This window comes from Vulpes vulpes, chromosome 2 (genome assembly GCF_048418805.1).
Source record: "Vulpes vulpes isolate BD-2025 chromosome 2, VulVul3, whole genome shotgun sequence".
NCBI lineage: Eukaryota > Metazoa > Chordata > Mammalia > Carnivora > Canidae > Vulpes > Vulpes vulpes.
Window position 1 is genome coordinate 163,694,905 of NC_132781.1, and position 13,315 is coordinate 163,708,219.

Consider the following 13,315-nt stretch of genomic DNA (forward strand, 5'->3'; position numbering starts at 1 on the left):
ATCTTCACCTCAGATTCCTTTTTTTTTTTTAAAGATTTTATTTATTTATTCATGAGAGACACACACAGAGAGAGAGGCAGAAACACAGACAGAGGGAGAAGCAGGCTCTATGCAGAGAGCCTGACGTGGGACTCAATCCTGGGACCCCAGGGTCATGGCCTGAGCTGAAGGTAGCACTAAACTGCTGAGCTACCCGGGCTGCTCCTCAGGTTCCTTTTCAAACTTTCACTTTCCAAAACCCAAACAAGTGAGAGAGGGAGAAAGATGACCAGAGAAAACTGGGGCCCCTCAAAAAATCTAGTTTGCCTATTCTTGATCCTCAGTCCTGTAAAAATTCATTTTTTTTCTTTATTGTCATCTTACTTCAGCGATCATTATTACACTCCCATTCAACTTTAGCTGTCATTTAATTAACATGTTCACACGTTCATGTTGTGATAACATTAAACACCATGAAGCAACAGCTATGTTTAGAATTCACAAGGGCAGAGAGAAAATAGGTCTAAAACTGAGAAAACCACAGAGCAAAATTCTAAACAAATTAATGATTTAAGAAATAAGAAATGAATTTGCAATACTTAAAACTTACTTCCAATTCCTGCTCTGTGTCTGGGTTCTTTAATTTCTGTACCTCTTGTTCAGTAACAGGAAGTTCATCCACTTCATACGACGAACGATCACTTTTCCGTTGGGAGAAATCTGTTATCTGAAGTTGAATAAAACACTGTACTAAGAGGGCTCATACTTCCACAGTGAAACCCGTTCCATATCAACTGTAGAGGTCAAAAGTCACTATCTGCTCCATAATCCTATGGAAGTTAATGGTTTTGGAAGCACTGCCAAGTAAGACTTGGGTAATAATAAAGTAAACTGGTTTTAAGTCTACACGGCAAATACCAAGCTAGACCTTGAGAGCCTCAGATGGTGAGGGTCAGGCATCATCGACAGGTGATCTAGAATTACTGGTCAAGTCAAAGTATGCAAACCTCAACATCATTGCATTCAATGTTTGCCTTAAGAGTGCTTTTACAAGAGATATTGTGGATGATGATATACCTCAGAGAGGTCACTGGTGCACACCAGCATCTTCCCTCTTTCCCTCAGCTCTTTCATTACACCGTGACCTGATAAACCTGTATCTCCAGTACAGATCTCTCTCCCTTGAGCGTCAGACCCATATTTACACTGACTGCTGGACACTTTCATGTGGACAGCATTTACTAACAAGTCCAAAACGTAACTCCTCATTTCTCTCAGAAGTCAGCTCTGTGTTCTTATCTCAGTGACATGGATTACTGTCCTCCAAGTTGCCCAAATCAGAATCCTGAAGGCCATTCCTGGCTCCTTCCTCTCTCTCATCCTCACCACCTTCCATTAATCACTACATCTGCCAGACTCTACTCCTCAGTAAGTTCCCATTTCTGCTTGGTTCCCGCCAACCTCTTCAGGAGCACCCCTGCCACGCTCCAGTCCGGGCTGCCATAATCTCTCATCCAGATCACTGCAGTAGCCCTCAGCTGGTCTTCTATCTCTAGTTTTCATCTGCTCTAGTCCTCCACATTGGAGACAGAATGAGCAATGTAAAATAAATTTCTGGTCGTGTCATTCCCTGACTGCACTGTCACAGAAAACCCACATAACTTGTAGCATCTATCAGGCTTTTTGTAATCTGGCCCCTGCTTCTGTCTCCAGCATTATCTTGGCGCATACTCTCTGTGCCAATTGGGCCACTCCCTTTTATCTCCAGGCCTTCGTTTATCAACTTTGCAAATCCTATATGATTTATTACGTTTTTGGCTTCTTGTTTGTCTACCCCTCCAGAATGTGAGCTCCAAGACCGCAGGGAATTTTGTCCATTTGTTCAGTAGTATGTACTCAGTACTGAGAATTGTGCTTGGCTCTAAGAAATGCTCAGTAAATAACTGTTGAATGAGCACTATTATTAGGGCACAGCTCCTCCACCTTCCCTTTTGATTTGGCTAACTCCTTTCAGTCAAGGACTGAAAACTCAGCTTAAATATTACTCCTCTTAGGAAGCCTCCAAGTCCAGGAATGTAAATCCTTCCCGTGCACTCTGTAGAACACCCTCCACTTCTGCTTTCAAAACACAATACTGTCATTGTCTGACCAAGGACCTCATGTATCTTTTTATTAATGTTGTTAATATATCAATTATTTAAATATTTACAAAATATAATTATTGAAAATAATCATATGTACTATTCTCGGTATTGCCTTCTTTAATTCTCATACCTTTTTTATATCATCTTATATTTTTATACTTCGATTCTTTTAACAACTTTATGAAGTAGGTCTTATACCCCCATTTTATAAACAAGGACATTATACTCCCATAGCCAACATAAATGTTTCAATAAGTATTTGTTAAATGGATAACCCAATGTGTGGGGGGAAAGTACAGTGAGATTCACATCAGTTCTTATGATAAATTATCACCTGGAGTGCTCTAGTTGGTCCATCTGGGATGACTCTGATGGATAACATTCCGGAACCAGGTCTCATTTTTTGGTTGATAAACTGTTGTTCAGGTGGAACTGGCCCCAAAAGCTCCATGGAAGTATCAGGACCAAGAACAACTTCAGCTCCATCAAACAAACCAGAAAGCCCTCCTTTGGCCTAAAAGAATAAAGAGGTCTAAGAAAAGGGAAAGGCACTGACTTTGACAATTTAACATGTCATTTTAAACAAGTTATCAAATTTAAATTCTCTTTTGAAGTGTCATGGTCAATTTTTAACAAAGTATTTACTGTTTCTTCAGCTTTACTGAAGATGAAAACCAGGAGGATTATCTGGGAAAGATGGAAAGCTATGCTATATGAATTTAGGGAATTCTGAGTAAGAACGGAGTATATTGGTTTAGTCATAACTTCTAGTCATTAAAATAAGCTTTAAAAACGTACCAAAGTCCTGTTTCTCTGAGTATTCTCATTTGGGTTTGCTTAAAAATCTGAAACATTCTGAAAATAAATCAATTAAAACTATCATTCAGCTTTCCAATAAGAAGCAAATTCTAGAGTTGAAAACCTCCCCAAACAGGTCTACGGTTGGAGAGTCAGCTCAAATATTCAAAAGATGGCATCTCTTCTAAAATGAAACAGGGAACGGTGAATGTCATCTGAGAGCCAGCTATTCAGATCATTGGAGGAAAGTATCTTCTTTGCCCCAAGCAAAATGGAAGTTTACTGGACCGTGCCTATGGAACAGCAGATACAGGGCTAGAGAAGACAATGGCTAGAGTGTCTCAATCCCCTTTGTTAATTTTTAAATATGAGTAACGAAAAGGAAACTCTGAGGTGGGTTTACAGGAGAGATTTCAACACGGAGAAAGCTTTTTATGATTGTTTTAAGTTCGGAAAGAAAGTGTGTACACAACCTTAACAGGGCAGTGTCAAAAGATGTTTAATGCCCTCAATTACTTTATTTAGAATAATAAGGTTGACACAAGCTTATTTCCCTAACCAAAGCACACCCTGCTCGGCTAAATACTGTTATTATGGGGTCATTCACAACCACAGAAATGATGAAATAGATTCAAGAAACAACAAACACCAGAAAAGGATTCCGAGGCGGGGTGGGGGAAGGGCTGTTCTAAGAGAATTCGAATTACATGGGCTTTAGGAACAAAACGGAAGGAAAGTCCAGGTCAGACCCAGGACCCAACAATTACAGCGCGCCCTCTCTTGCCTCCAGAAGCCTGAATTGTATTGCTAATTGAAAATCACAAATCCATTCCAGATGTGTGCCTCATAGAAGCAAGCAGCTTATGTTTGACAAGAAAAGCTCAGGGCAAGAGAGATAAAATAAATCTCACCAAACAGCAGGCAGAGGCTCCTTCTAATTTTGCTCATTGCCCTGGAGAACCTCCTCCCACTGTGAAGGGACAGGCTGGTGTCCACCAGGGACAAACACACTAAGAGTCCTCTAGCCAGGGACTGATGCTCTCCTATGTATCTTTTTTTGGGGTGAAGTCCTGGGCTGAGGCAGAGACTGCACCAGGTCACACATGTTGTTCAGCTATATGCCCAAACCTCTGCGACAACATCCTACCTACTCATCTCAGACCCATGGCCTCATTTCTGGCCTGAAGACAGAAAGGCAGAAAATCCAAACTCCTGGTAATTTTCTAAACACATATTTGCTTAGAAAGTACCTGGCAGTTTACCATGAGGTAGACTGATTGAAGACAAAAGAAACTGACCAGCAATCTTCATTCTGACATTTGCTATAATAATTAAATGCTTATTTGGGCACCATTAAGAATGCAGAAATAAACAGAATCTGGAAAATATAGAACCCATAATGACCATCATCACCATCATCATCATCATCATCACCACCTCCTAGAACACTTCACAAAAGTCTGTTGTAGATATTAGATTAACTCCACAGGACTAAAACCAATCCGCTTAAGTTGGTGGTAGACCTTTAGCTGGCATTTTTCTTTCTTTCTTTTAAAAATTACACATAGGTAATTTATATTGCCAAAGAAAAACAATCCAGATAAGCCAAGAAAAAAAAAATCACATTACTTACAGGCAATCATTCCCAATACATTTTTTATATATCATATTCTTAATATTTTAAGAATATTTCCCCCTAAATACACACAGATGCACAACAAAAGTTCCTTGAGTTTCCTAGCTATGTTTGTTTTATAATGATTTCCCCTTTTCAATGTATGTATCTTAATTGAGACTTTGCTTCGAAGGCGGTTCAACCACGGCTTGCTGCAACTGAGGGCGTCAAACACTACTGACCTGGACGACCAACCCATGCAAACCACAGGTCAGTTTTCCTTCCCGGAAACTCCATGTCTGAGTTGTGCTTCGCCTGCGATCAGGCTTTCTTAGCATCAGTGGCTCATATCTGGAATATGGGAAAATGCAGTGAGTCCTCGGAGTCAAATATGTTAGGCCTAAAGAGAATATCAGGATTGTGGTTTTCCTCTTTTTTCTTCCAATATCCTCCACCCTTAAAACTAATGGGCAGATAGCCTGAATCCCATGGCAGCTAGATATCTCTTAATGAGAGAAGAGGAATAAGACAAAATGGAAAGCAACAGACGGGACACAAAGGAGTTCCAATATTTTTAAGGATTCACAGTAAATGAAATAATCAGGTCCCTGCATTCCCACAGCAACAAGCTGTCATCAGTTTGAGAAGGGTCGTCTGCCAAATAGGTCTGAAAATATTTTCAAGAAGCTTTGTCTATTAAATTTCCAATTATTTTTCTTTTATATTGGGTTTTCACTTTAAAGTCATGTAAACTCTTTTGAAAATGAATAAGGTATCAACTGGAAACAAATACACTGACTGCATAAAGAAACTAAGGCACAAGAAAAAAAAAAAACCGGGGGGGGGGGGGGGGGTAGAGAAACTAAGGCACAGGCAAATCAAGTAACTTAGTTACCAAGTAACTTAGTTGTCCCTGATAACTGATTTGAATCCGAGGCGTTGGTCATAAAAACGCATTTGATTATTCTCTCAATAATTTATTTCTGCTTTTAAAAGATTTAACAAGATTCTTAAAAATTTCTTTAAAAATCTGCTCACTTCTAGGGAGGAATGGAGTGGAGGTTTAGTGCAAAGAGATAATTCACTTTTTCATAACATGTCCTTCTTGCTGTTGGATGTTTTTTTAAACATCTGCATGGGCATTTCAACACCAGCTTAACAAAAATAAAATAAAGACCCCAAAACTCGTATTTGGGAATGTGAGCGGTCTCTCGCTGAAGAAAACCACAATATAAAATATAAAAATTCTTACTTCATTTACAGACTCACTTTTTGGTGTGAATCTCCACCGAAACGGAGTTTAGAAGCAATGGGCTCGCATCAGAAGTTGCCTAGAAAAGTACCTGTTGTCGGTTACGGCAGCGAGACCAGCGATGTCCAAGATGGCGGAGCCCTCGGGGGAGCGGGCCGCAGGGGGCCTGTTGGGGTTGTGAGGCACCGAAGACCCCTCGTGGGCCAGCATGCCGGCGCCCGTCATCCTCCACAGCTGGGAGCGCTTCCCGGGCTCCTGCGGGCAGAGACACGTCACGGGCAGCCACGCCTCAGGCAAGGGCGTCAAGGGCTTCCACGCGGGCTACGTTCCCAAGTGGAAACTCCCGTCAAAGGCACTGCCTACACTCTACATGCTCAACTCGGACTTCCAGTGTTGTCCGTCCCAAGCTGCACTGTGGCTGAAATATGCCGAACTCTTGTAGCACACAAACATTACAAACAGTGCACTTAATTTGAAGAATTCTTTGAAGTATTCTTTTCATATACTCAGTATTTTCTAAGCAAACTAGTGGGTCGGGGTTCAATCCGGTTTCCATTAGCTGCACTGCTAGGGTAACTGCTGTCCCAGGTGGTGACCGTCGGGTACCCTTACCTTCAAGAGGGATCCAGTTCTACAAAGTATATACGATATTCTTTATATTTGATCACTGGTAATCCTCAGAACTGGCAGACCACTAGAATTTACCAGATGTCTTCTCCCTTTTCGTGTTTACAATGGAAGTATACTATATTGGTGGTTTCTAATTTATAAATTGATTATATTCAAATACAGCTGACTGAATTCAAAGGTTATACTAAGTTGCGGTTAATTCTAAATACAGTTTCTTCTTTGGAATATTTTATACACAGCACTTGGACTTCCAGGTCAACCCACGGAAATCTATAGATTCCGTTATACTTCAAATGTAATAATAACAACAATACACTGAGAATTTACCATGTGCCAGTCAGTGATCCATGGGACTTCCATGTAGTAGCTTATTTAATCCTTAAAACAATCCAATGACACATATTCTATTATTATCTTTATCACAGGTAAGGAAGTTATTTTCTTCAAGTTATAAAGAAACTTCCCCCTGGCCACATAACCAGTAGGCGGTGATTTCACCTCCACAGCCTGATTTCAAAGCCAACATACTTAACTATTTTACTCACATGCCTTTCTAACACAATCCAGATATTCTAGTTCAGCACCCCTAACTATCCAGGACACTTCCTGTGTGAAGGTAACTCTCCCAGCTAGACCTGTCAGGATCACATCCACTCTTCCAGCTGGGAGCTCCTCCAGAGCAACCAACACTTGTGGGTACCGTACACAGGGCACTGGGTACCATGCTGCCCCTGTGCAGGAAACACAGCTTGGGCATTACATTCCACAGTCAAAACTAACAAAGTCATATGAATGCTGGAGTCTAGCACCGGGATTTGAGATCCAGCTGCACCATTTAGGAGCTGAGTGACCTTGGACGGTTACTAAATCCCTCTTAGAGCCTCTGCTTCCTGATCTGTCAAAGGGGGAAATTCAGCTCCCTTTTAGGGTTCTTGTGATAAGTGTAACAAATAGAAGGCACTTAGCGCATGCCAGGCACAGGGTGTGGCCTCACTAAATGTTTACTGTGTTATTCTGACTACAATTCTTCACCCAGCACTTTATGTACCTCTTAGTTGATCTTTCTCACACACCTGTTAGATCAGTAAGAAAATGAGGCTCAGTGAGGAATGTAAAATACCAGATATCATATATCTTTAAGTGGCAAAACCAAAACTCAGACCCAGAAAGATATGCTCCTCTTTTTCCTGTTTGCTACGGCCTCCTGTGTCCATAAAGACAGAGGAAACTGAGCTGCACACATGCAATCCCCACATGCTCACTTCTGCGTTCAAAATGAGAAAGCACCTCGATCCGAGGTGCCAAAACCACATGGGAAAACAGCTCAATTATCCTGCAGGTGTTCCAGATTGGGAATCAAAGCACAGATGCTGGATGAAATCGAGTTTTCATACATGGATTCCTCTAGTGTCTGCCCTTACGTGTAGACTCATTAGAGTTGGAAACTACCAACATTTCCATTTAAAAATCTGAGATGTACAATCAATTAATCAATCAAAATCTGAGATATACCATTCTCCTTCCAGTTCCCTAGCCTACCTTCCCTTACAATTTAGCCCTAAAACCTTGAGATGACACTGAGGAAGACAGAAGTCCATGGGGACTGTGAGTGTTGGAGGGGGGACATCCCAGAGTGTGATGCTGGAGCTCAATGTAGGTGATGATCCATACTAAGGGACTGGAGGCTGGAAGCTTATTGTGTGCTGTCAGAGACAAAGAGAGGTGAGAAGAGCAGTCCTCCAAGCTTGGGAGCTGAAAAAGGTGGCGATCGGAGGCCAAGCCAGGTGCCAGAGTGTGTTTACACAGAGGATGGGGTGCAACTCTGGTGACAGATGATGGGTTACATTCAGAGGAGGTGGTTACATTAGCAAATATGTTCTTAGTGCTGGACAAGGGACTTACAAATATGGAAATGGAGAAAATCAATGTATTTGTGATGTTGGACTGGACTGGAATTGGAAATATCAGTATGAATTGCTGGTTTTTAATATACTGAGATATAAAAATATGCAAAATAGGGGGATCCCTGGGTGGCTCAGTGGTCTGGCACCTGCCTTCGGCCCAAGGCGTGATCCTGGAGTCCGGGGATCGAGTCTCACATCGGGCTCCCTGCATGGAGCCTGCTTCTCCCTCTGCCTGTGTCCCTGACTCTCTCTCTCTCGATCTCTTATGAATAAATAAATAATATCTTTAAAAAATATACGCAAAATAGGAACACATGGGTGGCTCAGTGGTTGAGCATCTGCCTTTGGCTCAGGTCGTGATCCCCTGGGATCCTGAGAATGAGTCCCACATTGGGCTCCCTGCATGGAGCCTGACTCTCTCTCTGCCTATGTCTCAGTCTCTCTCTCTGTGCCTCTAATGAATAAATAAATAAAAAATCTTAAAAAAAATGCAAAATATATAAATGCTTATATAAAACATGTGTAGGTATATTCTGTATGTACATGTACATATCCTACAGCGTGGGTGTAGGCACACATGTGCAGGTATACATATGTTGTGTGCACATAAAACTCCTAGCTCTGTCCCCTGGGAGAGCCTGGAAATGACATCACAGAGGCAACAAGTGCACCCAGTGAACACATTTTAGCTTTCTAACTTCCATTCTCCGATAAAAGGGACCAGGGTGCCCTGAAGAAGTGGCAAATCCAGGAATATAGCAGGGAAGGTACAGATGAACCAAGAATAACTTGCTGTTAAAAAGTAAGGATGTGTTCAAAAAATGAGGGGCATAGGTCAAGAGGACACAGAAGATTAAAGAGCTCCCACTGGCCAAATATGGAAACTGAGTGCTAAATATATCCTGACAGTAACGGGTAACCCACGGAGTCAGAGAGGAATCCATCCTGATGACATACACAATGCTATGGGCTACACTGACACCCCGCCCCAAATTCTTAAGTTGGAGACCGCATCTGAAATTTTGATATGTGGAAATGGAACCTTTGGGTGATCATTAGGTTTAGATCAGGGCATATGGGGAGACTCTTCCGATGGAATCAGTGCCATTACAAGGAAAGGCATCAACGAGCATGCGTTCTCCCCACCATCCCGGACACTGCCATTTGAGGACACTGAGAGGGCAGAAATCTGCCAGGAAGGATGTAGGCCCTCAGCAGGGAACCAAACGGCCAGCATCCTGATCCTGGAACTCCCAGCCTCCAGGACTGTAACAAATGAATTCCCATTATTCCAGTCATCCAGTCTATAGTATTTCGTCATGAAGTCCAAGCCAATACATATGCATAATACACAGAAAGTCTGACAAGGATCGGGATAGCTACATAGTGGCAAAGTACCTGTCCACAAAGTATATACTAAATACAAGGGAAAGACAGAAACTTCTCTTGTAGTGCAGGAGATTGGCAAACACCACACTCATCAAGTGCTAAAGTTAACATCAACAGTAACAGGACAAATCAAAATCACAGCATCCCTTCTACAGAATTTCCATCAATTTTTCTCTGACTTTGAGATCCTTTCAAAATAAAAGTAAGAAGAAGAAAACCAATGAACCAATGAAAAACCCAAGGTGTCAGACTTTCTACTCTTGGTTTCCAATTGAAGAGCAGAGGACCATATCCTAATGCTAATTCTTAGAATACAGCCTAGTTTTGGATGTCAAAGTAACTCCTTTATATCCACCCTCTGATGTACCAGTTTTCATCCCCATCAAGGGAAATTAACAGCAATAAAAATGTTCTATAAATTATAACATCTTTTTCCAAATGTTTTTCCTACTTCATAAAAAAATCTGTTTTGTCTGCTCCGCAGTCACCTGGCCCTTGGAAATTAAACAGCTACTTATCATTCCTGCAGTGCTGATCACACCTGGTGCTCGAAATCCAGGTGACAAATCACCTTACTCCTGAGTTTGTCTCCATTCATGCTAACACCCACAGCAGCTTGAACCTTCTTGGAGAGCCATATGACCACCTTTCCAAGGGCTCAGCCATTTCTTTTTTCAATTCACTTGACTTCTGTCAGACTTCCTGCATCTTATTTTTAGATTATGGCTTTTCAAAGTTTTCTTCTTTAAAATTCCCAATAAAAGCCCCCAGACCTGTTTACTTTCAATTACTATGCCTCATGGTCTCCTTAGTCATCACCATTCCCAAATCTTAGTTCCCAAATGCATTTGATAGATACAACCTTCCATAAAAAGAGTGTGATAACACTGTACAGAGATCTGAACTGCAGGACTCTGAACTGTTATCATATAGGAATAGACACAGAAGTACTGATAGGGTGACAGGCAGGAGAACCTTAGACACAGTGTAAGAGGCCACTCAAAAAACACCATTCATACGGAAGTCCAGAACAGGGGGCTATATTGAGATGGAAAGTAGGTTAGTGACTGCTTAGGGCTAGGGGCTGAGAGGAAAATGGGGCAAGAGCTGGAGGATACAGGGTTTCTTCTAGAGGTGATGAAATGCTATGAAATTGAGTGTGATGATGCTCGGACATATCTGTGGATATACTGCAAACCTTAATAGTACACTGTATGCTATGTGAATTATATCTCAATAAAGCTGTTAAAAACATAAAAAGTGAATTAAAAACATGTGTATTGGGCAGCCCGGGTGGCTCAGTGGTTTAGCGCCCCCAGGGCGTGATCCTGGAGACCCGGGATCGAGTCCCACATCGGGCTCCCTGCATGGAGCCTACTTCTCCCTCTGCCTGTGTCTGTGCCCCTCTCTCTGTGTCTCTCATGAATAAATAAATAAAATCTTTAAAAATATATATGTATTAAAGTTTCATTTGATATACAAAATTTGAGATGATTTGAATCTACACCTCTCCCCAATTAAAAATGTGAGAGGAGGGACATCTGGGTGGCTCAGTGGTTGAGCACCTGCCTTAGGCTCAGGTTGTGATCCCCAGGTCGTGGGATCGAGTCCTGCATTGGGCTCCCTGAATGGAGCCTGCTTCTCCCTCTGCTTATGTCCCTGCCTCTCTCATGAATAAATAAATAAACTCTTTTTTTAAAAATGTGAGAGGAACTGTATAAACTCAAATCCAAATGAAGCTACACCACTGACACACGCAATACCACTTTTGGTTATAAAAGGCGGGTACTTTGTCAGCATTAGGGTAATGGCGTGTTCAAGAGACATTCACTTATCAGGATTATTTTTGGACTGTGTGATTTGTATTTTGGAAAATTTTCAAGAACACAGCTTTCAGGTAAATGTGTTTTAAAAAATCACACAATTTGGTAATCTTCCTCCTCTTAGAGTCACTTCTGCACCTCTCTGTTCTCAAATAGCTTTCATTTTTTTTAGGTTTGAACTACTTATCCTTCCTGTCCTTCTGTCATCTGTGATGCTTCTGGCCAAATTTCACTGTCTTCCTCTCTATATCTCAGAAACATTTCCCTGACCTGAAAAGAAATGTCTGTCAGCAAGAAAAGGGAAAAAGTTGTCAGTTTGATCATTTCCCCATTCAGTTTAGGGAAAAGTAGACTAGAAAAACAGAGTAATGAAAACAGCAAATCACAAATCTGGAAAAAATGAATTCAAGAAGTAAGTTACCCCCAAAAGGGCAACGGAGATGAGAAGGGCATGGAATTCCTGGAGCAGGTATCATAGGATAGGAGGAAGAACTCCAACCCGAGCAGGTGAGACTCCCGTGTCCCTTCCCCACCCAGCCAGCTGTCCAGCCCGCCTCTCTTCCCTTGACCAGAGGCCCCTCCAGGACTCAAAACCTCCTCTTCTAAATTCCAAGTGCTAAGTTTTCTTACCTTCTTCTTTAAAATGACTCTTTGTGTCTTTGGTGAGACATCCAAGACAAGCTCTGCACAGGTAGTGGCCTTGTTGGAAGCCACAGGCCTTCCTGTCCCCTCCTGTAAACTAGAATTAAGACAATAATACATACATGCACACGTGTATATACATGCACTCACACGTCTTCAAGTACTCAGAAGCAAATGCTTAAAACCTCATATAAAAAGAGGATTTTTTTTTTTTTTTTAATCATAGAAGAATAAGTCTTAACTCAAGCTGTGGAAAGATCAAGGTTGTGTTTTCTTGGATGGTTCAAGGATTCATTTGTCAGAAGACATACTGACATTGTGCAACTCCTGATGATTTTAGTGCCTTAAAGCTCAGACATAAAAGAATAACTATGTATCTTTAGAGCTTCCCCCAGTACCACCTGAAAAGTCAAACATTCCAAGGATCCAAGAATTGGCTCTACTCTTTGCCAGACAGAAAACCAGCATCACTGCATCCCCAAGGCTTGGCAAGAAATGAGAGTCCCTTTAGGATGAAAAGAAAACAAAGGGTATATAATCACCTTCTTCCAACTCAATTGTGTTGTGTTTCTCTGTGGCTTAGGAATCCTACGCTTTATGGAATGTTGCAGCCTAGCTATACTTTGGTGTATTCTGATAAGATTTTATTTATTCTCCTGTCTCCACTAATCTCTATCATCAAAAAAGGGACCGATAAGGATGCCTAGGTGGCTCAACCGTTGAGCGTCTGCCTTTGGCTCGGCGCATGATCCCCGAGTTCTGGGATTGAGTCCTGCACCGGGATCCCTGCATGGAGCCTGCTTCTCCCTCTGCCTGTGTCTCTGCCTCTCTCTGTGTGTCTCTCATGAATAAATAAATAAAATCTTTATTTTTAAAAAAGGGACTGATAAATTTGGGGTTAAAAACTAGGTTTTGTGACCAAAAAAGTTCAAGTGACAAAAATAAACTCATAAATTAGATTTCAACAAAATTATAAACTTCATACATACATACTTCATACATACACCTTCAACATAAAGGTGTCCTTCAAAGGACACCATCAAGAAAGTAAAAAGACAATTTACAGGAGAGAAGATATTTGCAAATCATATATGTCATTTGCAAATTTGTATCCGTATTATACAAGAAACTCTTCAAAC

At 41.4% G+C, this 13,315-nt stretch overlaps 1 protein-coding gene across 5 annotated transcripts in view; it reads right to left on the bottom strand.

Annotated features, from left to right (window-relative positions):
* Positions 1 to 13,315, bottom strand: part of VPS13D (vacuolar protein sorting 13 homolog D) — a 239,847-nt gene that overhangs the window by 102,416 nt on the left and 124,116 nt on the right. For all 5 annotated transcript variants that reach the window (XM_072751165.1, XM_072751164.1, XM_072751163.1 and 2 more), the window contains 5 exons: positions 12,165 to 12,273; positions 5,880 to 6,043; positions 4,779 to 4,887; positions 2,458 to 2,637; positions 590 to 706 (listed from right to left, as the gene is read on the bottom strand). In XM_072751165.1, coding sequence (XP_072607266.1) covers positions 590 to 706; positions 2,458 to 2,637; positions 4,779 to 4,887; positions 5,880 to 6,043; positions 12,165 to 12,273 — 679 coding nt within the window. The remainder of the gene's footprint in view (positions 1 to 589; positions 707 to 2,457; positions 2,638 to 4,778; positions 4,888 to 5,879; positions 6,044 to 12,164; positions 12,274 to 13,315) is intronic.